Below are 24672 nucleotides of genomic sequence, written 5' to 3' on the forward strand. Positions count from 1 at the left end.
GCATTGCCCTTGAGTACAAGGACTTACATCACAGAAAGCCCGTGTTTCTGAATCCCCCCAGAGTCATCTCATCTTCATTCTTACTCATGTTCGGGGAAAGGGAGACAACATGGTGCAGTAGAAGGAGCACTAGCTTTGGAGTCACATACACTTGACTTTTCATCTTGGTTCTGTGCGATCTTCAGCAAGTCCTTAACTTTCCTGAGCTCAATTTCCTCATCTGTAATATGGTAATAATAATAGTACCTACCTCACAAGATCATTGTGTGGATTAGAAATAATGTGTGAAAATAAAAAATAAAAAACTTCAGTGATTCATTAGGAGGACAAAAAAATTATAAAAGAAATAACGTGTGAGAAGTTCTTAGCACTGTGTGTGAGAACCAGCCCTGGAAAGAAGGAGCCCCACGCAGAAAAGTCAGGCTTGCAGGTTTTAATGTTTCATGACTGGTGACAGAGCAGTCTGGAGCGGATCCTCAGAGGAGCTGCTCTGACTTAGAAGCACTTCCTGTGGACGATGGAAGGCCCTGCCTCATCGTACTCGGGCTTGCTGATCCACATCTGCTGGAAGGTGGACAGAGAGGCCAGGATGGAGCCCCCGATCCAGACTGAGTACTTCCGCTCTGGGGGAGCAATAATCTGCAAAGAGCAAATGTAGTGAATCACAATCAGTCCCCAAGGGAACAGGCAAGGTGGCCCAGAAATGAACTTGCCACGCTGCCAGGCTGTCCTGGAAAAGCACAGCCTCCACAGTCAGAAACAGACAGGATAAACATTGTGGAGATTAGATTATTGCTTGAAATCTTCTCTCTCCCACCCCTCCCTTTGCCCCTCCATGGGAAGAGTGCATTGATCCACCCTGCGACTTTGGGCTGGGCCATGTGTTTGCTTTGGCCAATGGAATGGTAACAGAAATGACACAAACAGGGGCTTGAAATGTGCTTGTGCACTTGGGCATGCTCTCTTGCACCTCTGCCATCTTCATGAGAAGAGCTGCCCTTGAGGAGCTGCTAGCACTTCAGCCTGGGCCCCATAGTGAGAGACGTGGACTTGACCTGAGGTGTCTGGACCTGCTGTTGAAGCAGGGCTGCTTATCTAAGCCTGACCTTGATCAGCTGACTCCCAGCTGACCTGTAGATGCATGAGCAATACATGCTCATTGTTACGTGCCCTGAGATTTCATGACTGTTACTCAGCAAAAGCTGACCCATACAAACATCTACAGGGGGAGCCCTGTTCTGTTCTTGCCTGGAATTCAGAAGCATGGGCAGGTTGGACTGGGCTTCCTCTGTTCTTGAGTCTAAACCAGACTGCCCAAATCCTGTTCTTTTTTTCTTTTTTTTTTTTTGATACAGAGTCTCGCTCTGTTGCCCAGGCTAGAGTGCAGTGGCGTCAAGCTCACAGCAACCTCAAACTCCTGGGCTCAAGCGATCCTCCTGCCTCAGCCTCCCGTGTAGCTGGGACTACAGGCATGTGTCACCATGCCTGGCTAATTTTTTTCTATATATATAATTTTAGCTGTCAAGATCATTTCTTTCTATTTTTTTTTTTAGTAGAGACAGGGGTCTCGCTCTTGCTCAGGCTGGTCTCGAACTCCTGACCTCAAGCTATCCTCCTGCCTCGGCCTCCCAGAGTGCTAGGATTACAGGTGTGAGCCACCGTGCCCGGCCCCAAATCCTGTTCTGAGTTTTAACTATCCATGGCTAATTATGTCTGAGAAGTTCTTAAATTCATACATATGTTGTTCCTCCTTTCCACTAGGAGTCCTGGGCTTGGCCTTTAGAAATTGGTTGTCATGTCAAACAGCTTTGAATGCCACTTAAAAGTGGGTCTAGAAGAACTATGATTCTTCCACTAATGTCCCAGTTTCTGAAGGGTCTAAGAATTCGGTGCTAGAGCAAACCAGACAATAAATTGATTTTTTTTGTCTCCTTAGAATCACTCTATATATTTCCTAAATTGCAGAGACCATGGAATTGCAGAATAAGAAGGATCTTTCGAAGTTATTATTCAGGCAGACAAAAGTCACCCAGATGCTCCTTGAACAGATATTTGAAGGACTGGGAATGCATAGCCAGTAAGAAGGTAACAGATTTTATTGCTGGGAATTTCTGGTTGTAAGAAAACTCTGGCTTGTCTTAGGCTGTTGGATCTAAATCTCAGCTCCATGCACACCCTAAATCTCTTCTGTGACTTTGAGGCTTGCCTCATCCACCTCAATTCCTCTGCACAAATCCTGCTGTCCAATTTGGTTAGGGTGCTTGTACGAGCACACACTCCCCTGGGCACCTTTGCTCACTCTGCTTCCCTTGCTTGGGGTCCCTTTCTCCTCCTCTTGTCTTATTTAGGTCGCCTCCCATTGACGGTGTCTGCTAATGAGACCCTAAACTCAGTGAAGGCTAGCACGTATTGCCAAGCTCAGAGAAATGTCTCATGAACTGGGAAATGCACCAGGTCACTGGTGGTTGGTTATCAGTGTAGGTGATGGGGGCACCTCGTGCTTGTTGAACCACAATCTGGGGGTGAGGCAGCTTTGGTATCCTGACACACAGTCCTGGTAGAAAGCTCCTGCCCCAGGCCCGGCACGATGCTCTCCACAGGGCGGGCCTCGGTGAACACACTGCTCCGCGCCTCTGGATGAGGAGAGCCACAGGTTCTCACCAGTTTCCCAGTGGCTTGCTCTGCTTCCCTGTGATGGGCGCCACCTGTTAGGCAGGGGAAAGGCCTGAGGCGGCCTTCCCTTGTGAAGAAGTTCTTAGAATATCGACAGAGAACACACTTCCTCACGTCAGGCCTACTCCCCAGAGACTGGCTTTACTGTGAGACTTTGTAACTTTCAACTGATTTGTTACTTCTATTCCCAATTCTTTCAGCCTGTTAGCAGTGGAGTTCCTAGAAGCCCTGAAAAGGTCTGAATGATTGCGTGAAGACCGAAGGCTGGGAGCAGCGCTCATCCTGCCAAGGCCCAGGAGGTGAAATGCCCTCCTGGGAAGCAGTGTGGGGAAAGCCGCGGCCAAGATGGGACAGTAGATCAGAGGATGTCCAGGAATCAGGCCCTACGGCCAAATGTCCTCTCTTTGAAAATTTTACCCTCCTCTAGGGTAATACTCAAGTTCTTTTAAAGTTTAAGATGCTGTAGTGTGACCTCCTTCTTTTCTTCCCTTCTATTTTCCGCCTCCTGATTTCCTCCCTCAACCCCCTCAATATTCTCTTCATCCCAAATTCTTTCAACCCCTTCTCATATGACAGCCATGTGATTAAGTTTGAGATCCCATGCTAAGCATGTCTTCCAGTCCATCAGTGTCCAAGGAACATAATCCCCCAAGATGAAATTGGCTCCAGTTCAGACAGTACTGAACCTACTAGACCAGTGAGCTCCTGGGCCTGGCAACCTGGCCCTGAGCATCTCTCAGGTAGGCAGGTCTTTGTCCAAAGAACAGGATAGGCCGGGCGTGGTGGCTCACGCCTATAATCCTAGACTCTGGGAGGCCGAGGAAGGAGGATCGTTTGATCTCAGGAGTTCGAGACCAGCCTGAGCAAGAGCAAGACCCTGTCTCTACTAAAAATGGAAAGAAATTAGCTGAACAACTAAAAATATATAGAAAGAATTAGCTGGGCATGGTGGCACATGCCTGTAGTCCCAGCTACTTGGGAGACTGAGGCAGGAGGATCACTTGAGCCCAGGAGTTTAAAGTTGCTGTGAGCTAGGCTGATGCCACGGCACTCTAGCCTGGGCAACACAGTGAGACTCTGTCTCAAAAAACAAAACAAAACAAAAAACAAAAAACAGGATAGAAAAAAACAAAGAACAGGATAGAGGGAACTGGGACAAGACCCACCTTGATCTTCATGGTACTGGGGGCCAGGGCTGTGATTTCCTTCTGCATCCTATCAGCAATGCCAGGGTACATGGTGGTGCCCCCAGAGAGGACGTTGTTGGCATATAAGTCCTTACGGATGTCAATGTCACACTTCATGATGGAATTGTAGGTTGTCTCATGAATTCCAGCAGACTCCATGCCTAGTGGAGATCACAATATCTAGTCAACACCTCATGCATACTCACACCTCCAACTCCTCAAATGACCCTTCTGTTGTTGCAACTACCCTAGTTTAGACCCTTAAATTCTCCCAAAAGGATCACAAGGACCCCTACTTGGTCATGGCCCTGCCTTTAGTTTCCCCCATTCTGACTGATCTTTCACACTGTTGCCCGCACTATTTCTAAAGGAACGCTTTGGTCCCATCATCTTTTCATAGCTTTATTGAGATATAATTCACCTACCATAAAATTAACTCTTTTAAAGTGCACAGTTCAGTAGATTCTAGTAGATCCACAAGTTGTGCAACCATCACCACAATCTAATTTTAGAACATTTTTAACGCCTCAGAAAGAAACCCCATACCCATCAGCAGTCACTCACATTTTCCCCTCCACCCCTGCCCCAGCCCTAGGTAACAGCTAATCTACTTTCTGGCCCTAGAAGATTTGCCTATTCTGGATGTTTCTTAGAAGTGTTTGGAATCATACGCTATGTGGTCTTGTGTGTCTGACTCCTTTCACTTAGCATTATGTTTTCAAGGTCCATCCGTGTCACAACACATATCAATACTTCATTCTCTTTCATTCTGAATAATATTCCGTTTTATGGATATACCCATCATGTCATCTAACAGTCCCCCATCGCCTACAGGTTGACATGTAGCTACCATAGCCTGGCATCAAGACCTTCTGCAGTGAGAGGCCCCGCGTGCCAAACCAGCTTGTGCCACCCGCCTGGCCTCCCTGCTTCCAGTCTTTTGTCCATGCAGAGTCACTCCATGCTGTAGATAGAAGAATCTTCCTAAAATACAACCTGAACTTGCTACACTGCTGCCTAAAAATTTTTTGTGTTTTAACCTCATTCTTGGCTTCATGTTATAATCCTCATCCTGCTTTTCCTATGTCTTGATTTCCTTACCCTTTTATTTAAAATTAGATTTTCCCTAGTAGAATTGTTTATATATTTTAGGTCCTTCCTAGGAAAATGTGGGTATGTATAAATAATAAACAAAGTGTCTGTGACTCCTGGCGTTTCTCTTTCCACACCACACACACCCCTCCACCCTGCCTTCCCGATCAATCAAGTGCTCAGCGGGTACGTCACCAATGAAGGAAGGCTGGAAGAGAGTCTCGGGGCAGCGGAAGCGTTCATTGCCAATGGTGATGACCTGCCCATCTGGCAGCTCATAGCTCTTCTCCAGGGAGGAAGAGGAGGCTGCTGTGGCCATCTCGTTCTCAAAATCCAGGGCCACATAGCACAGCTTCTCCTTGATGTCTCGCACAATTTCTCGCTCGGCTGGAAGGAGCAGAAATGACAGTAGACCGATACTCGGCACTGTTAGTTTGGCTGTCCTATTTTTCATCTCCCTGAAAATCTCCTTCTTACATCTACTTTGGATTCAGTCTCAGGATGCTGATAGAATTTCCCCAGAAGAGATTCAAGGGTCTCTCCATCCCACATTAATTTTTCCACTCCTGTTTCTAAAGTGGGAGTTCAGAGTCTTAATTCCCAAGAAAGTCTTTGCATGGGGTTTCTGACAAAGCTGCAGGCCTCCCAGGACACATTTCTGGTCTAGACTCAGACTTATATGTTGTGATCTTACAGACTCTAGAAAGGCCCCAACCTAAAAACTCCTATCGCCCAGATGGGCCACATGACACCCTCCCTTTAGACCTCACTTATTCCACTTGTCCACAGATAAGCCATGGGCATCCCTAGGTAATGAAACACATCACCAGATCTTTACTACCAGTCAGCCCTGTGCAAACTAGCCTGATCCTGGTGAGGACGTGGACAGAGATAGCTGGTTCCTACAGGGGTAAAGTAGGCTCAGCAGAGTGCTGCTTAGGCAACTAGGCCTGAGCCAGGTCCCCTCCCCAGGGCATCTTGATCAGGAACCTTCTTCCTTGAAGGCTGCCTTGACTATCTGGTCTTACCCAGAGGCCCAGCTCCAGCTTGGGATCTCCTAGTCTACCCCAAGAAAGTCTGAGGACACAAGGCTATAGAATTTTCATCAGTCCTGAGAACTTCTGGTCCTACATCAGATCTGGTTCTGAGCACAAGTCAGAATTAGGAATGGGGCTGGATACCTGTGGTCACAAAGGAATAGCCTCTCTCTGTGAGGATCTTCATGAGGTAGTCCGTGAGGTCGCGGCCAGCCAGGTCAAGGCGCATGATGGCATGGGGCAGGGCATAGCCCTCATAGATGGGGACATTGTGGGTGACGCCATCCCCTGAATCCAGGACGATGCCTGTGGACAGAGGATAGGACCTAGGAAAAGCTCATTCTTATCTTTCGTCTGTCTCTTTCTGGGGCCTGTTACCAATGCCACTCAACTACCATGTTTTCCTTTAGTAGTTAAAATTCACCCATCCTGAAAATCATCAATCAGATTTTTTATTTTTTGTGTATGTCAATTTTTTTCTCCCAAAAGAGACAGTAGGCCTCTGGAAAGCAAGTCAAATGTCTCTCTTTTTTGTATTTCTTGAAACACATTTAAGCATACTTGTCAATTTGCATTAAATCTAAACCAAACATTCTTTAAGTGACATTGGATAGTTTGCACAAACTTTAGGCATCAAATTAACACATTCACACATATAATCAGATCGTTAGATCTGGAAGGGGCTATAAAAGCAGCCAGTTTGAAAAAAAATTAACATTCTCTACTGATGAAACTTTAGGTAAGCCATGAAAGGAAGTAAGATTTATCAATGTAGAAAATCTTTCTTGGTCTAACAGCCATGGTCTCCCATCCAAGTACTAACCAGGCCCAACCCTGCCTAGCTTCCGAGATCAGATGAGATCGGGTGCATTCAGGGTGGTAAGGCTGTAGACAGCCGTGGTATAATTGATAGGAAAACACTACAATATCACCATTATTATTTAATATTGTCCTGGATGTTCTAGCCAATGCAATAAGGCAGAAAATAGAAATAAAAGGTATTACTACAAAAAGACATTGTAATTATTTGCAGATGATGTGGTTTTATACTTAGAAGACGCAAGAGAATCAAATAAGAGACCACTAGATCTAATTAGATGGTTCAGGAAGGGCCAGATGCAAAATAAATATTCAGAAACCAGTAACTTACTCTTGTGCAAATATCTTAATCACAGAATATTTTATAATAAAAATTAGAGACAACTTAAATGTCTAGTAAAAGAAAAATGGCATAATAAATAAATTATGGGCCTGGCGCGGTGGCTCACGCCTGTAATCCTAGCACTTGGGAGGCCGAGGCAGGCGGATCCTTTGAGCTCAGGAGTTCGAGACCAGCCTGAGCGAGAGCGAGACCCCGTCTCTACTAAAAAATAGAAAGAAATTATATGGACAACTAAAAATATATAGAAAAAATTAGCCGGGCATGGTGGCGCATGCCTGTAGTCCCAGCTACTCGGGAGGCTGAGGCAGGAGGATCGCTTGAGCCCAGGAGTTTGAGGTTGCTGTGAGCTAGGCTGATGCCACGGCACTCACTCTAGCCCGGGCAACAGAGCGAGACTCTGTTTCAAAAAAATAAATAAATAAATAAATAAATTATGAAACCATCATACAATGAATACCATGCGGCCATTAAACATGACGTTTGCTACAAAAAAATCAAGTGAAAAGTGCAGGATACAAAACTCTACATGCTTTGTATTTCCCCTTCACTGTCCTTATCACCTGCAGTGAAATTTTCTTTTACTTTTGTCTCTCCGCCACCAAATGGTTAGCTCCATAATGGCAGGTCTGTCTTGTTTATCAGTGTATGCTCATGGCCTGGTACTGTTTCTGGTATATTGTGGGGAGTAATGGAAAATAGCTGATGGACAAATGAACGGATAAATCAATGAATACATAATGAATAAATGTTTGAACAATGTTTATAGAAGCTGTCAAGTCTCTACTAAAGATTACTTTTTACTTTGAAGTTGCCTCTGTTTCCCTGAGCACTTTTCTATACCAAGTCCCTGAACTTTGTTCCTTTGGTTCTTCTGAGCAGGAGCCTCCACTGGAGCCCAGCTTTCCCCTACTTCCCCTGAAGTGAGAAAAGGAACGAATTACAGGTCTACTCACCTGTCGTGCGGCCAGAGGCATAGAGGGAAAGGACAGCTTGAATGGCGACGTACATGGCAGGGACATTGAAGGTTTCAAACATGATCTGAAAGGACAATGAAGAATAAAGGGTTATTTGGCAAAAATCACAGTACCTCTTGGCCTACAGAATGGTTTGTAATCTTATTAAGGGTAGGAATTATGCCAACTTGATCCTTCTTTATCCCATGCCAACCTTCCATTCATCCTGGCATGGACTATACACATAGCAGGTCCTCACAGAATTCTATCCCGTTAATGTATGAAGGGGAGACAGTATCTGGCCAAGCATCCTTGTCTCATTCTTGTGCTGGTGCTCAAGTCTTCTAGCCTCTTACCTGGGTCATCTTCTCCCTGTTGGCCTTGGGATTTAGGGGGGCCTCCGTGAGCAGGGTGGGGTGCTCTTCAGGTGCTACACGCAGCTCATTGTAGAAGGAGTGGTGCCAGATCTGGTTGAGACAAAAGCCAGATGAGTCCAGCAGAGTCTGATTGACATTCCCATGCTGGGGGAGTTTGGTACAATGTTAGACAGGACAGTGCTGGATCTGGAGGGGAGACCGTTAGCCCTAGGAATTTCTGGTTGACATTTAAAGGGCATTCTCTTTCTCAGTAGAGCCCCAGGCAGGACTCAGACCTGGGGCCAATATGCTTTGTGTTGATTATTTCCCTTTGAGCTTCCCTCCTCTTCACTCCCTTCTTTTCCCTCCTCTGTTTTGTGCCCTGGGGGCCAAGCACAGGGCATCACTCAGTGTTCATTGCTTTCTGACTTCTGGCTATGTTTGGTCAAGAGAAGATACCAGAAGGAGATTGGAGAGTGGCAGAAGAGTGAGAGGAGAGAGGGTATTTATTCTTTTTTTTTTTTTGAGCCAGAGTCTCATTCTGTTGCCTGGGCTAGAGTGCCGTGGCATCAGCCTAGCTCACAGCAACCTCAAACTCCTGGGCTCAAGCAATCCTCCTGCCTCAGCCTCCTAAGTAGCTGGGACTACAGGATGTGCCACCATGCCCGGCTAATTTTTTATATGTATTTTTAGTTGTCCAGCTAATTTCCTTCTCTTTTTAGTAGAGATGGGGGTCTCGCTCTTGCTCAGGCTGGTCTCGAACTCTTGAGCTCAAACAATCCACCTCCGAAAGTGCTAGGATTACAGGCATGAGCCACCATGCCTGGCCTTCGCTGCTTCTTATGTGCAGCATGTATCTCACATCCAGAATGACTGAATCTGGATTTAGAGAAAAGCATAAATGAATTACATATTTCAAATCAACATTCTTCATTTCCGGTTGCAGTCTGCTCAGTAAGCCCTTTATTACATTTCAAAGGACAATCATTGCTCAGTCAACTATCAGCAAAATTGATCAAAGGAATATTAGAAAGACTCCATTGGTATTTTGCACACATGATTTGGTTTATCATGAACTCTACCTTTTAAAAATTATCTCCCCTTTTTTGTTCTTGGAGCAAAACCTTCTAGAAACCCCTAGGGAGTCCTACTTAAAATTTTCATTAGAGAATCATCATAATAATCTAGCACCAGTGCACCTATGTGAGGTCAAGACAGGGAAAATAAAATGCAGAGAGGGCTATCTGCCTCTCTGGAGGCAGCATCAGCATTTTAAAGAAGAGATAGACACAGCCCTGAGTAAACTCTGCAGGAAAGGATGAAGGTGGGCGGAACTGGGCGGGGCATGTCCTCAGATCCCAGGGAGTTAGGAACTGAGGAGGTGAGTGACCTGAGCTAAGCTGTGTTCAGAAAGATAAGCTTTGCAGCTGTGTGGAGTCACCCAATTGATTAATTGGGTGGATGGGAGCTGGGGACAGAAAGCCATTGTGATAGTCCAGGGCTGGCAGCCTAGGTTGGAGAAATGGTCATGGGGCTGGAAAGCAAGGAAAGAAGGATGTGAGGAACATATTAGAGGAAGAATTGACAGGGCACAGTGGCCTATGGAGTAAGAGGCTCATCATGACGCATTGTCCTTGAAACAAGCACACTGAGGGCGAGTCCACAGATACCTTCTCCATGTCATCCCAGTTGGTGATGATGCCGTGTTCAATGGGGTATTTGAGAGTGAGGATCCCTCTCTTGCTCTGCGCCTCGTCCCCCACGTAGCTGTCTTTCTGGCCCATGCCCACCATTACACCCTGCAACGCACAAGAGGAGGAGAGAGAAGCGGGTCAGCAGAGGGCTCTGGGCATTGGAAGGTCTCTGACGCAGGATGGGAAAAAGAGCTATTCTTCTCCTGGAGACAGGATAGCAGGAAATGAGGATGGAACAGATACCAGCGAGCGTGAAGGTGACAGGAAGAGAAGGTGGAGGATTTCTTGTGGGTTGGTCTCTCTTCTCTCTTCTAAGACAACATCATTTTCTGAGAGGAAACAGGGCCCCTCCATATACTTCTTCCCCTCACCTTAACACACACACACACACACATCTCAGCACAGTCTCCACTGTGCAGGGCTTACTCCTAGTGGCTCAAAGCCCGGGATCCAGATGAGCACACACCTGGTGGCGCGGGCGGCCCACGATGGAGGGGAAGACAGCCCTAGGGGCGTCATCTCCTGCGAAGCCCGCCTTGCACAGGCCAGAGCCATTGTCACACACAAGCGCGGTGGTCTCCTCTTCACACATGGTGAGTGTGGCCGAGTGAACTGGGGGCTAAAGCACCTTGGGGGTAGGAAGAGAAAAGAACTAGTCAGCCACTTGTCAGATCATGTTGGAGACAGTTTCTTGGTTTTGGGGCCTCACCTCCCCTGCAACCACGGCCCACTTCCAGGAAGGACAGGTGTAGACCTGGCCTCCCACTCCCTGGCAGTTGGGCCTCTTCCCTCTTCCTCTGCTGTTAATGGAATTAACTGCGTCTCCCTCAAATTCATGTTGAAGTCCTAACCCCTAAATTAGGTCTTTAAAGAGGGTCTTTAAAGAGGTAATTTAGTTTAAACGAGATAAATCCAATATGCCTGGTGTCCAATGTGACTACTCCCATCGGATGAGTGTCTTTGTAAGAAGAGGGAATTAGGACACAGGTGCATGCAGAGGGTAGGCCATGTGGCTACAGCGAGGAGGTGGCCATCTGCAAGCCAAGGAGAGAGACCTCAAAAGAAACCAACCCTGCTGACAGGCTTGCAGATGGCCACCTTCTCACTGCCTCCAGAACTGTGAGAAAAAATAAATTTCTGTGGTTAAAGCCCCCAGTGTGTGGTACTTTGTTACTGCAGCCCTGGCAAGCTAACAACCTGCCTGTAAAGACCTGAAATGGCTACAAAGCTTTCTCCAATGGAGAGAGTCACTAAGACTTGAAGCTTAGGAAAAGAGTTGAAAAGCTTTGTTAGATCTCTAACAAAGGATTATAATTTGCGATATATAAAGAGGTCCTACAAATCAATAAGAAAGAAGCAAACAGCCCAGAAGAAAAACAAAGACTATGAATAGATAAATGACAGAAAGGGAAATGCAAATACCCAACAACTATGTGAAAAGATGCTCAGCCTCACTAGTTATCAAAGAAACGCAAATCAAATAAAACCATTTCCACCCTTCATGTTGTTATAATTCAAAGTTTTATAACAGGTATTGGCAAAAGTGTGGGAAAATTGATACTTTTTAACTAGAGAAACAATGCCCAGCTGGAAACCATCCAAACGTCCAAATTATGGAATACTGTACTGCAGTTAAGAGAAGAGTAAGGCATGTCTAACTGCCCTGGACTAACATGGATAGATTTCTAAACCATTCTGCTGAGTGAGAGAAGCTCTCTAACCCAGACCACAGGGCCCAGAATAGGATATCCCTATTGACCAAGCCATGTGGCTGAGCGGTGATACAATTAGGCTTATATACAGCTGCCTGAGTTGCTGTCACTGAAAGGTGTTAATTAATGGGTCAATGACAATGTCAATGTCAACCTGGAGGCAACAATATGTCTCAGGGCTCCACTTTTGATCTTGTTTTTTCTTTTTTTTTTCAAGACAAGGTCTTATTCTTCTTCTTGCTTAGGCTGGAGTGCAGGGGCGTCATTCTAGCTCACTGTAACCTCAAACTCCTGGGCTCAAGTGATCCTTCTGCCTCAGGCTCCTGAGTACCTGGGACTACAGGTGCATGCTACCATGCCTGGATAATTTTTCTATTTCTTGCTTTTGCTCAGGCTGGTTTCAAACTCCTGGCCTCAAGCAATCCTTCCACCTCAGCCTCCCAGAGTTCTAGGATTACAGGTGTGAGCCACGATGCCTGGCCTCTTGATACTTTCTTACACAACCTTTATATAAATGAATTGGATGAAAATACAGAGCACAGGCTGATCAAATTTTCAGATAAAACAGAGCTGGAAGAGAGTAATATTAAATATGTTGGATGGAAGAATAAAATCCAAGATCTCAAAAGGCAGAGAAAATGAGCTGAGTCAAACAAGATTAAATTTAAGGGGATAGGCCAGGTGCAGTGGATTACTAAACCTGTAATCCTAGCACTCTGGAAGGCCAAGGAGGTAGGATTGCTTGAGGCTAGGAGTTCAAGACCAGCCTGAGCAAGAGCAAGACATCGTCTCTACAAAACAGACACAAAAAATTAGCAGTGTGTGGTGGCACGCGCCTGTAGTCCCAGCTACTTGGAAGGCTGACACAGGAGGATTGCTCGAGCCCAGGAGTTTGAGGTTGCAATGAACTATGCTGATGCCACGGCACTCTATCCCAGGCGACAGAGCAAGACTTTGTCTCAAAAATAAATAAATAATATAATAGGATGAATATAAAGTCCTACATGTGGATTTGCATAACCAAACTATGAAAGCTCTTGTTCAGCACCTGTGACCTGGTGTCCTTTGACCATCAGCAGTGTGCTCTGGCCAGAATAAAGGTTACCCTCAGCCCTGGCTGGATTACGTGTCCAGTTCTTGGGGCCACCTTTGCTGGCAAAGGTATAGAGGAATGGGCTCACATTCACCGCTGGTGAGTGTCAAGTTGTCCTATTTTTCTGAAGGGAAATTGGAAAATACTTATCAAAAACCTTGAAAATGTACTTATCTTTTGACTTGACAAAAGTACTTCTGAGAATTTATCCTTGTGAAACGCTCATGGGTGAGTAAACTATTTGGCTAAGAATCTGTTTAACACAGCTTTTTTAAAATGGTCAAAATCAGAAACAACCTTAATGTCAAAAAAAGTTATTGAAGAATACATAAATTGGGCCGGGCGCGGTGGCTCAAGCCTGTAATCCTAGCACTCTGGGAGGCCGAGGCGGGTGGATCGCTCGAGGTCAGGAGTTCGAGACCAGCCTGAGCAAGAGTGAGACCCCGTCTCTACTAAAAATAGAAAGAAATTATATGGACAACTAAAACATATATATACAAAAAAATTAGCCGGGCATGGTGGCGCATGCCTGTAGTCCCAGCTACTCGGGAGGCTGAGGCAGTAGGATCGCTTAAGCCCAGGAGTTTGAGGTTGCTGTGAGCTAGGCTAACACCACGGCACTCACTCTAGCCCGGGCAACAGAGTGAGACTCTGTCTCAAAAAAAAAAAAAAAAAAAAAAAAGAATACATAAATTGGTTTGTTTCTTCTTGTTCCCATGAAGGAGAAGAGAAAAAAAAGACAGAAAAATAATAAATAAATAAATAAATACATAGGCTTGTAAAGTAATTGCCAGAAATCTCCATGCAATGGAGAAAGCAATATATTTCATGCACTGGAAAAGGTGCAAGTTTCTTTGTTAGGAGAAACAAAGCAGTATGTTTGCTGTTTCCATTCTCCGTAAAAATGTATTTTTAATTAAAAAAATTTGAGATCTTCTGCATTTATTATCTACTTAATCCTCAAAAATGCCCTGAGAGAAGATATCTTTAATTCCATTTTATAGATTTGGAAATCAAGCCTCAGAGAAGGTAAAGAACTTAGCCAGAGATCTCCTCTCCGGGAAGAGGCCAGGAGAGGCAGGTCTGGCATCCACTGCAGACAGGTTCCAAAGCCTGAGCATGTCCTCGATTTTAGTGAAACTGTCATAACTGTCATAACTTCTCCATGTTTGGTGTTTTCCTTCATCCTGTCTGTGTCTCTAGAGCTGTTGGCAGCATAAGCCCTAAAACAAAAGGGTCTATGTTCTTTTTTCACTATGAACCTCTGAGCCCCTCCCATGCCAGGACCATATCTGGATTTACTTTTATAGTCCCAGAACCTAACTCAGCATTTAGCACATAGTAGGTGCTATGGTTTCAATGTTTGTCCCCTCCAAAACGCACGATGAAATTTAATTGCCATTGTAACAGTACTAAGAGGTGGGGCCTTTAAAAGGTGATTAGGCTATGAGGGCTCTCTGCCTCACGAACACAGACTAATGCTCTTATCTTGGGAGTGTGTTTGTCATTTAAGTGAAAATGATCCCCTCTCGCTCTCTCTTGCCGTTCAGCCATGTGAGGACACATCTCGGAAGCAGAGACTGGGCTCTCCCCAGACACTAAATTACTGGTGCCTTGATCTTGGACTTTCCAGCCTCCAGAACTTTGAGAAATAAATTTCTTTCTTTCTCTTTTCCCCCCTGAGACAGAGTCTTGCTCTGTTGCCTTGGCTAGAGTGCAATGGCATCATCATAGCTCACTGAAACCTGAAACTCCCAGGCTAAAGTGATCCTCCTGCCTCAGCCTCCCAAGTAGCTGGGACGACAGGCGCCCACCACCACACCTGGCTAATTGTTTTTTTCTATTTTGTAGAGATGGGGTCTCTCTCTTGCTCAGACTGGTCTCAAACTCCTGAACTCATGCCATCCTCCCTCCTTTGCCTCCCAAAGTGCTAGGATTACATGCGTGAACCACCATACCTGGTCTGAGAAATAAATTTCTATTGTTTGTAAATAACCCAGTCTCTACATTCTTTTGTAGCAGCAAACATGGACTAAGACAGCAGGTGCTCAATGAATGCTGAATGACGATCCCACCACTGAGTGGCCCCTCCCAGACCTGGGATCCCCAAATCCCCCGCAGTCCAGTCTCAAGAAGGCTTGGTCACACAGGCCTGATTTAGAACCACGTGGGCAGTTTTCTCTTCAAGCCGGCCAGCAAGCAGCCACTGCCCTGTTCTAGCAGGTGGTCCACCCGGAGGGGAAAACAACCTGGAAAGCTAGAAGGTAGCCAAGAGGCAAAGCTGCACCTCTGTGATTGCCTCACTGTAGGGTCCCCCCAGCACCCCGCTCTTGTATATGAGTCATAGTTCAAGCTTGTCTGGCTTTCAAATAAGCCCTTTTGTCTGCCCACCCACCCAGATCCCCACACAAGGAAAGAGAGACAGCATCAGACTTTTTGTTTCCCAAGCAGAGCAGCAGCTGAGACAAGGCACAAAGCAACCTCAAGCTGTCAACAACGCCATTCTGTAGCACTTCAGGTGGTTTTAAATCTGCTCCTTTGAAGGCAGGGGGAGGGCTGGCTGAGGAGCCTCCTCGGAGTCCCTAGCTGCCCCGGGAAGAAGGGCTTTACCCTGGAGCCAGACTCCTGGAACCTCTCCCGCCAGGAGAAATTCTAAACCTTCCTCAGCTGCTTTCTGGTAATTTGTGGCTCGACTGGAGCATGTCAGCTGAACCAGAGCCAAAGTCACTGTGGTTTCCTGGGGTCACAACCGCTTTGCGCTAGCAGGAAGTTAAGCGAATTGTTCTGGCTCCTAAAGCGAGTACTACATCTGGGCTTCATTGAGGAGCTCACTGAATTAGAAGTGCAGCTTTTATTTCATCCCCCAAAGGTGGCCAAAAACCAAAGACATAATGAGTGCAAATAATTTGCTCACTCCCCCTTCTCCCTGGCCACCCCCAACCCCATGTGAGGACAGAGGTGTTAAAATCCACCCTCCCCATCACTGTGAGGGAGGCAAGGTTGGCTCTAGGGTTCCTGCCACCTCTCCTTTCTTTGCACTTCTCCCGCCTGGTATCACCCCTTCCCTCAGCCCAGTCCATGTGTCCCTCTCTGGCCCTCAGTTTCCTCCGCTATGAAATGGAAAAGATAATATCTATCTCATGAGATGATGGATCAAATGAAATCATGGAAATGAAAGTGCTATATAAGCTATAAATCAGGATAGGCAAACTCAAGCCTGTTTTTGTATGGCCCCACAGGTAAGAATGGTTTTTACTTTTTTGTTTTTTTAAGAGACAGGCTCTCTCTCTGTCCTCTGGCTAGAGTGCAGTGACATGATCATAGCTCACTACAACCTCCCACTCCTGGACTCAAGCTACCCTCCCACCTCAGCCTCCCAAGTAGTTGGGACTGCAGGCGTGTGCCACCATGCCCGGCTATTTTTTTTTTTGTAGCGACATAGTCTTGCTATGTTGCCCAGGCTGGTCTTGAACTCCTAGCCTCAAGGCGTCCTCCTGCTTCAGCCTTCCAAAGTGCTGGGATTACAGGAGTGCAGTTGGGTTTTACATTTTTAAAGGGTTGGGAAAAAAGCAAAAGAATAATAATATTCCATGACCCATGAAGATTACAGGAAGTTTCAATCTCAGTGTCTATAAATAAAGTTTTGTTGAAACACAGCCATGTCCTTTCATTTACATATTATCTATGGCTGCTTTTGTTACAATAGCAGAATTGAGTAGTTGTGACAGAGAACTTCAGGCCACCGAAGCTTCAAAAATTTGCTATCTGGGCCTCTACACAAAAGTTTGTCAACCCCTATTATAAAGGGCAAAATAATATTAATAATAACAATTCTTATTAATCTCTCTTAGTCTTATTCATCAAAACTTGCTCCCAGGATGAAGCCTGTCATGTTGGAAGGAATTGAATGATCTATTTCACAAATCAATGACTACTGAAGGTTGAATTTATGCCAATCCCAAAGACACTTTCATTTTAGTGGAAAGTTTTAGCCCTAAAAGGAAGGCCTCTCAGATGGTGAAATTTCAAACAATACTTGGGGACATATTTTTTGGGTCAGGCCTTCAAATGACATGTAAGCAGCTGCCTATCTATTATTTTCTTCACCCACACACACACACACACACACACACACTTGCACAATCAGCAAACTTGGCAGACAGAAATCACTTCATGAAAACACTGCCACGGTGGACAATTCTAACAGCGGCTCTAATTAACTGTAACTTCAGGGGAATTTCACTGGGTTCATACACATTAATTCAACTAAAAATGACTCCGGTTAGTAGCATTTCTGATCCTCAGGAATCTGCCCCTGCTACCTGCTCTTTTGGCTTTTACCTGGCCTCCCATTCGCTGCCCCGGCTCAGCTCCAGTCCAGACCCCTTCCTGAGCTCCAGCCCCGCAGACCCTGCCATGGAGCTGTCGGCATGTCCCCTCCCGCATCTCAGCTCACCACCTCCAGGACTGCTGTACTCATCACTGGCCTCTGCCTGGAACTGACATCGAGACTCTGGGGCCACCCGCCACCTACCCTGGGGCCTGACACGCTGATGCCTCCCTCTGCCCTCCCAGCCAATCACCAGCCCCTCTTAATTCTGCCTCCACGGCACCAGTGACACCAGCTCAGGACCACTGCACATGGCAGTAGTGCTCTTGCCCTGTTCCAGCCCACTCTCATCACAGCTGCCAAAGCAATACCTCCAAAGGACAAATCACTTGCTGTCACCCTCTAGATTAAAATCCTTCCTTGGCCACCCCACCCCCAACATTGTCTAATCCTTTAGTTTAGAGGATAAAGCCCTTGTAATCCAGCCCTGCCCACTCCTCTGAATTTAGTTCTTCCTGCTTTCTGCCTTGCAAGCTAATTTCAGTGGAGTCAACTCCACTTGAGTCCCAAAGACCATGCTTTCTCTTTACCAGGACCACCCTACTTCAGGAACCAGTTTAGGTACCCCTTCCTCCAGGAAGCCTTCCCTGATAACTCCTGGGCTGGGTGAGGGCTCCTCCTTACCCCTTTCATATACTTATCTGCTCCATGTTTCTCATCTGTTTATCCATCTCTTCCAGTGACTGTAGACGCCCCCACACTGTCCCTAAGGAGCAGGGACTGTGCCTGGCATATAATAAGTGCTCAATAAGTGTTGGTAGAATGAACAAAGAGGAGGAAAATTATCTTGCCCCAAGATCACGATGTCACACTGCCCATCCTGGTTTCTCAGGCCTGGTGTGCAGACTCTCACCGCTTGTTGCAGTTTCTCCAGCACCGGTCCATCTCTGTCACGGGAAGCTCTGCCTCTTTTCAGCCTAGCTAGTCTCAAAGTCCAAACCCACATTCAAATAGCACAAGTGAGCACCTAGAGCCTCCCTGTGCAAGTGCGGTCCCTGACCAGCAACCTCAGCGTCACCCCGGAGCTTGCTAGGAACGCAAATAACCGGGCCCCACCCTGGCCTACTGAACCAGAATCTGGGGTAGTGTGGAAGCCATCTGTGTTTTTAACAAGCCTTCCAAGTGAGTCTGAGAACTCAGGGCCAGGCCCTGACAGCCTTGGGTGCTTTATGCATGCATTCTCTCATCTAATCCTCACAGGCCACTGCCGAGGAGATATCATTACCATTACCCCCATTTTACAGGTGAGGAAATTGAGGTCATTCAGAAACTTTGGCAGCCTGGCAGTCTGCCTCCAAGGCCTGCACCACTACATCAGCCTGCATCAGCTGGAAAGAGATGCTAGAGGGTTCTCATCACAAAAGTGGAAGGGGCCCCTTGGTCTCATCTTCCTCTTAATCCTTTGTGCATGTGTGTCTGTGAGTGTTGGCGGGGGGGGGGGGGGGGGGGGGCGACAGTGACACTGGTAGGTGGTTTCACAGCTGGGAGTGAGTCTTCGGGACAAATGGCTCAACTTCTGTGGGCCTCAGTGTTCTCATCACAGGAGGATGAATTAGATGGCCCCCAAGTTCCTTTTAGACCTAAAACCTCATGATGCCACAGGGCAAGTGTGACCTTTCCCATCCCCCAATGACCCTAGAGACTTCAGACTGAGAAAAGTCTCCATTCGCCTCAGCCAAGCACAAATCAGAGGACAGAGAGATCCTCAGGGGACTGAAGAAAATACCCTCCCACTCCCAATACAGACATCTCACGGCCAGACGGCTCATGGCCATGGGGACCATGGTTGGCTTTGATTCAGATATCCTGAAAAAGAAGCTGTTTTTCTGCAAAGCATCTGCTCCCCTAAAACAGCCTCCCAGACATTCTGACCCATGACAAAGGACATCAGGGTGTCATTTTGCACTGGCCCAAGGAGCAGGCCAAGTAGAGACCATAGGCGCTATATCCGCCCCCCAGTCTGAGGGCAGGGAGCAGTTCCACGCTGCCCCTGCCCCAGGACACCCCAAGGCCAGAAATGCCTTCTCCTGGCAGGCAGCAGTGTGCCTGCAGATGCCACTGCGCACCAGGGGCCTTGACGTGTGACCTGGACCAGCGTCACAGAAGCCAGGCCAATCTGGAGGCGCCTCTGGCACGCAGGAGGCCAGACGGCCCCAGAAAGGAAGAGGCTGCAGAAGTACTCACCGAGGGGATGAGAGGTTCTTCTCCCGGTGACTGAGGGCTGGTGTGTCTTTGGCATAAATACCAGAGCAATATAAAACCCCAGAGGCGGATCTTCTTTAAACAGAGTCCCTAAAAAGGCCAGCTGACGGTGTGTTAGCAATATTACCATATAAGGTGTTTTTTTCAATAAATCGCCTTGGGGGGTGGGGAAGGGGGGTGGGCAGAGAGAATTACCATTTGAAAAATGTATGCAAAAGGACTCCAGTGGCAACAGCCTCCGTGCTGGTGGATTTGTTCCTTTTATGCTGCACTTGCATAAACAGAACTCACACCAGGCCTTATAAGCTGCCCGGAGTGAGCCCGGCTGCAGCTCTGCTCCTGGAGTGAGAACCATACCAAGAATGGCAGTGACCTCAGTCCACACCTCCCTCCTCAGGCCCTGCTGCTGCTGCCCCTGGGTATGCCTGGGATACCCGTGCAGTGTCCCCAAAATGGGTGCAATTGTGCCTTGTCTGGCACAAGCCTGGGACTGAAAAGCTAAAGGGAAATGCCCTCGGTACCTGGGAAAGAAATCCCTGTGCCCTACTCACCTGCTGCCACTTGGCACAACCTTCTAACCCTTGGGCTGTCATCTGGGGGTCTCAGGACACCTCCAGCTTCCTCTGGAACTCCACTGTCTCCTATGTTTCCTTTCCTGAGTGGATTCCCTGTACCAGTCTCTAAATATTGGGAATTATAGACTGAGGGATCTGCCTCAGGGTTGAGCCTCTCCTAACAAGACTCACAAGCCTGTAGAATTTTCCACAGTCCTGTGGTTCTTGCTCTTCTTTTGGCAATTCATGCTCTCTCCCTAGGCAGCTGGTTCGAGTCCCACAATGTCAGCTACCAGCTCTGTGGGATTACTTTCAACTCCATATTCCCACGGTCCCAAGACCTCACCTGATCCAGGCTAGAGTGATCAATTGCCTATTGACATCCCCCTCCAGATGATTCTACAGCTCTTCAAACTCAGCCTGTCCAAACTGAACCCTTCTCCCCCACCCTCAAAGCTGTGTCTCCTGGGTTCCCCACCTCCGAATCCTTCCCCTCTGTCCCTCAAGCTAGAAGCCAGTCAATCTAGAATCCTCTCTCCCTTGTGCCCCCACGACCACCTGGGCACCCCTCAGAAATGCCTCTCAGGGCCCGTCCTCCCTTCCATCCCTGTCCTGCTGCAGGCTCTGGTCCCGTCTGGCTGGAGAGGGGCACAGCTTCCTATCGGCCTTCCTGACAGCGCTCCATCCGCATCCCAGTGGTTCCCCAAATGGGGGGACCGCCAGAACGCAGTAGCAGCGTGACGTGGGAACGTGTTCAAAATGCAGATTCTCAGGCTCCCTGTGATAAGAAACTCTGGGGCTGGGCCTCAGCCATGTGTTCTACAAACCTTCCCAACCGAAGGGTCCAGGACCCCTAGCCCACAACGGAAGCCGCATGCATTGCATACCTGCTATGGGCAGGGACTTCTAGGTAGTTTGGGGGTGGCCTGGTGCAGTGGCTTGGTGCAGGTCTGGTTTCCCCATTAACTGAGAATTGAGGCAGGGGGACAGGTGGATAAGGAGTGTCCTCTGCATAGAGATCCCAGAGCAAAGATTAGGAAAGGCTTTCCATGGTTGTCCCCTGTGGAGAAGGGACACTGTTGCCATCATGAGGTCCACTTACTCATTTTTTGACCACTGGCATGAGTGTTTAGTGCCCTAAGTGTAAATTTCAGGCCCTGTGGGAAGCTCCCCTGACCCTCTCAAGTTCCTAGGAAAGCCCTCACTGGGGATTCTGGAGGGAAGAGGGCTCCCTTCCTGGAGGTGTGGGCCACAGAAAGCGGCAGCGCATGAGGGACCAGGTGGGAGCCGTCCCAGCAGGTACAGAGTGCCGTCCGTCCTGACTGGCCAAGGTAGGCAGCTCCAGGCTAAGTGCCAGGGTCACAAGCTCCCCCTCTGAGGCTCCCTCCTGGGGTGGGAATGAGGCCAGGGTAGGGACAGGGTGCCAGTCTTCCTTGACCTGGCCATGCATCTAGAGGGGCATCATTTCCCTTCACAGTGTAAGGTTGGCTCAACTTCCTTCTAATCATTCAGCTCTGTGGGCAGGGTATAGATGGGGACACCTTGCCCTCGTGGACGTTCACACCTTAGATGGCACAATCAGCTGACAAACAATGAAGACCCCATAACAAAAGGGAACTGGTTTGTGATCCAGGCTCCAAACAGCACAGAGAGCAGAAAGGATGGCGTACGAGTAAACTGAGGCTCTTAGGAAATGCTAAGGGGGGCCAGGCATGGTAGCTCATGGCTGTAATCCTAGCACTCTGGGAGGTCGAGGCGGGAGGATGGCTCAAGGCCAAGAATTCGAGACCAGCCTGAGCAAGAGTGAGACCCCGTCTCTACTAAAGATAGAAAGAAATTAGCTGGACAACTAAAAATATATAGAAAAAATTAGCCGGGCATGGTGGCACATGCCTGTAGCCCCAGCTACTCGGGAGGCTGAGGCAGTAGGATTGCTTGAGCCCAGGAGTCTGAGGTTGCCGTGAGCTAGGCTGATGCCACGGCACTCTAGCCCGGGCAACAGAGCAAGACTTTGTCTCCAAAAAAAAAAGAAAAAAGAAATGCTAAGGGGGCTGAAGTCTGTCTAGGCTTTGATAGAGAGAAGGTCAGGGAGGTGGTGGGGAGGATACACCAGGTACTTAATTTTTAATAATGTGAGGAACCACACCCTTAACATTTCTTTTTTTTCTGGCTGCAAAAATTCAAGCAAAAAATTCAAAGGATACCAAAATGTGTATTTTAGAAAGCAAATGTTCCCTATAATCCCACACAGACCTGAATCAGAGATGGCCACTGTTAACAACAGGATGTGTATTACTTCAAAAATTTTTTCCAGACTTTTCTAACATTTTCATATTATTTTACAAATATGGGATTATATTATTACATATATTTTTATAACTGTTCTAAAACTTATGCTCTCTTACTTATACTCTTGGATGTCTTTCTAAATCAGTTCATATAATTTTTTAAACCCAGTATTGTTTTCCATAGTAGAGATATACCATAAATTATTTAACCAATATCCTATTGATGGGCTCTTGGGTCATTTCCAATTTTTTACTTACGTAAATACTGCTTCAATTAATAAAACTTTATATACGTGCCTTTGCACACATGTGCGAGTATATCTATAGGGTAAATTTCTTAAAGTGGAATTGTTTGATCAACCAAGAACCTGTGAAATATTGATGGGACCTGCAAAATTATCTTCCAAAAAGGTTGTACTGTTAATAGTTTATACCCCTGCCTACAGTGTATGAGACCACTTGCTTCTTCACACTCATTCAGACATTAGGTATTAGTGTTTTTCTCCATTGTATTTGTTTATTACATGTAGAAACATGCTAATTTTCATATGACTCGCCACCTTGAATTGTTTAGTTTTTTCCTAATTCTAAGAGTATGGCTGGCTGTGGTGGCACAGATCTGTAGTCCCAGCTATTCAGGAGGCTGGGGTGGGAGGATTGCTTGAGCCAAGAAGTTCGAGGCTACAGTGTGTTATGATTATGCCTGTGAATAGCCACTGTACTCTAGCCTGGGCAACATACTGAGACCCCGCCTTTAAATTAAAAAAAAAAAAAAAAAAAAGGAAAATATGCCAAATAGGTGTTCAAATCTTGCCTTGTTTCCTTCAGTGGGCAGTTGCCCAAATGAGTCACTCTGCTCATCTGGCTCGGCTTGTGCCCAGATGAACTATGTAGGACACTGGCAGTTACCCACCTTTTAAATTTTTCCTAATTGGAAAGGAGAAACTTAGCATCTTCTTGTTTTAAAATTAAAATTTAAAATTCTGTGGTAACTAATGCGAATGAACATGTTTAGCATTTACTGTTTTTTTTTTTTTATTATTATTTTGGAAACAGAGTCATGCTCTGTCGCTGGGCTAGAGTGCAGTGGCATCATCATAGCTCACTGCAACCTCAAACTCCTGGGCTCAAGCGACCCTTCTGCTTCAGTCTCCCAAGTAGCTGGGACTACAGGTGTGTGCCACCACGTCCAGCTAATTTTTCTGTTTTTGGTAGAGATGGGGTCTCTTCCTCAGGTTGATCTCAAACTCCTGAGTTCAAGCAGTCCTCCCATCTCAGCCTCTCAGAGTGCTAGGATTACAGGCATGAGCCAACTTGCCCGGCTGCCCCTTTTTTCTTCATTTTTTTAAAAACCATTTATCTTTCTCTGAGAATGGTTTGTTCATGTTTTTGCTTATTTTTCTATTGGGTTGTTCACCTTTATCTTCTTTTCTCTTTTTCTTTTGAGACAAGGTCTTGCTCTGTTGCCCAGGCTGGAGTGCAGTGGTGTGATCACAGCAACTTCCAACTCCTAAGCTCAAGTGATCCTCCTGCCTTAGCCTCCCAAAGTGCTAGGATTATAGGCATGAGCCACCATTCCTGCCCCTTACTTGAGTTATAGGAGTTCTTTTTTTTTTTTTTTTTTCTGAGACAGAGTCTCACTCTGTTGCCCGGGCTAGAGTGCCGTGGCATTAGCCTAGCTCACAGCAACCTCAAACTCCTGGGCTCAAGCAATCCTACTGCCTCAGCCTCTCGAGTAGCTGGGACTACAGGCATGCGCCACCATGCCCGGCTAATTTTTTCTATATATGTTTTTAGTTGTCCAGCTAATTTCTTTCCATTTTTAGTAGAGACGGGGGTCTCGCTCTTACTCAGGCTGGTCTCCAACTCCTGACCTTGAGCGATCCTCCCACCTCGACCTCCCAGAGGGCTAGGATTACAGGCAGAGTTCTTTGTATATTATATTAGTGATGCTGTTAGCCTTTAGCCTATCACAAATGTTGCAAATATTTCCCCCCAAATTTAACATATGCCTTTTAATTTTCTCTGGTAGCATCTGCCTTAGTGAAGTTTACTCAAATATCTTTCCTTTTTGGTATCTATGTTTTTTTAATAACATCCTTAGGAAGACTAAGCACTTCATTTTTTATTTTTAAATTTTTTAGAATTTTAATTGTGGAAAACACATATAACATACAATTTACCAACTTAACCATTTTTTAATGTACAGTTCTGTAGTGTTAAGTATATTCACATTGTTGTATAACTAATCTCCAGAACTTCTCCATCTTGCAAAACTG

General features: G+C 46.6%; 1 protein-coding gene across 4 annotated transcripts; it reads right to left on the reverse strand.

The window, feature by feature from the left end:
* Positions 1-424: 424 nt before the first annotated feature.
* On the reverse strand, positions 425-18307 carry ACTG2 (actin gamma 2, smooth muscle). Of its 4 annotated transcripts, none has more exons than XM_069495139.1 (9): positions 18141-18307; positions 10621-10782; positions 10131-10259; positions 8461-8571; positions 8105-8189; positions 6134-6295; positions 5148-5339; positions 3840-4021; positions 425-639 (listed from the first exon to the last, which is right to left on the reverse strand). In XM_069495139.1, exons 2-9 carry the CDS (start codon positions 10744-10746, stop codon positions 496-498), a joined length of 1131 nt encoding a protein of 376 aa, XP_069351240.1. In that variant the 5' UTR covers positions 10747-10782; positions 18141-18307; the 3' UTR covers positions 425-495. The 4 variants fall into 4 exon arrangements, with proteins under 4 accessions (XP_069351240.1, XP_069351242.1, XP_069351241.1 ...); XM_069495141.1 differs by lacking the exon at positions 18141-18307 and adding an exon at positions 17974-17995; XM_069495140.1 differs by lacking the exon at positions 18141-18307 and adding an exon at positions 17301-17658.
* Between the last annotated feature and the right edge of the window lie 6365 nt (positions 18308-24672).

The sequence above is a fragment of the Eulemur rufifrons genome, chromosome 19, assembly GCF_041146395.1.
Source record: "Eulemur rufifrons isolate Redbay chromosome 19, OSU_ERuf_1, whole genome shotgun sequence".
Lineage (NCBI taxonomy): Eukaryota > Metazoa > Chordata > Mammalia > Primates > Lemuridae > Eulemur > Eulemur rufifrons.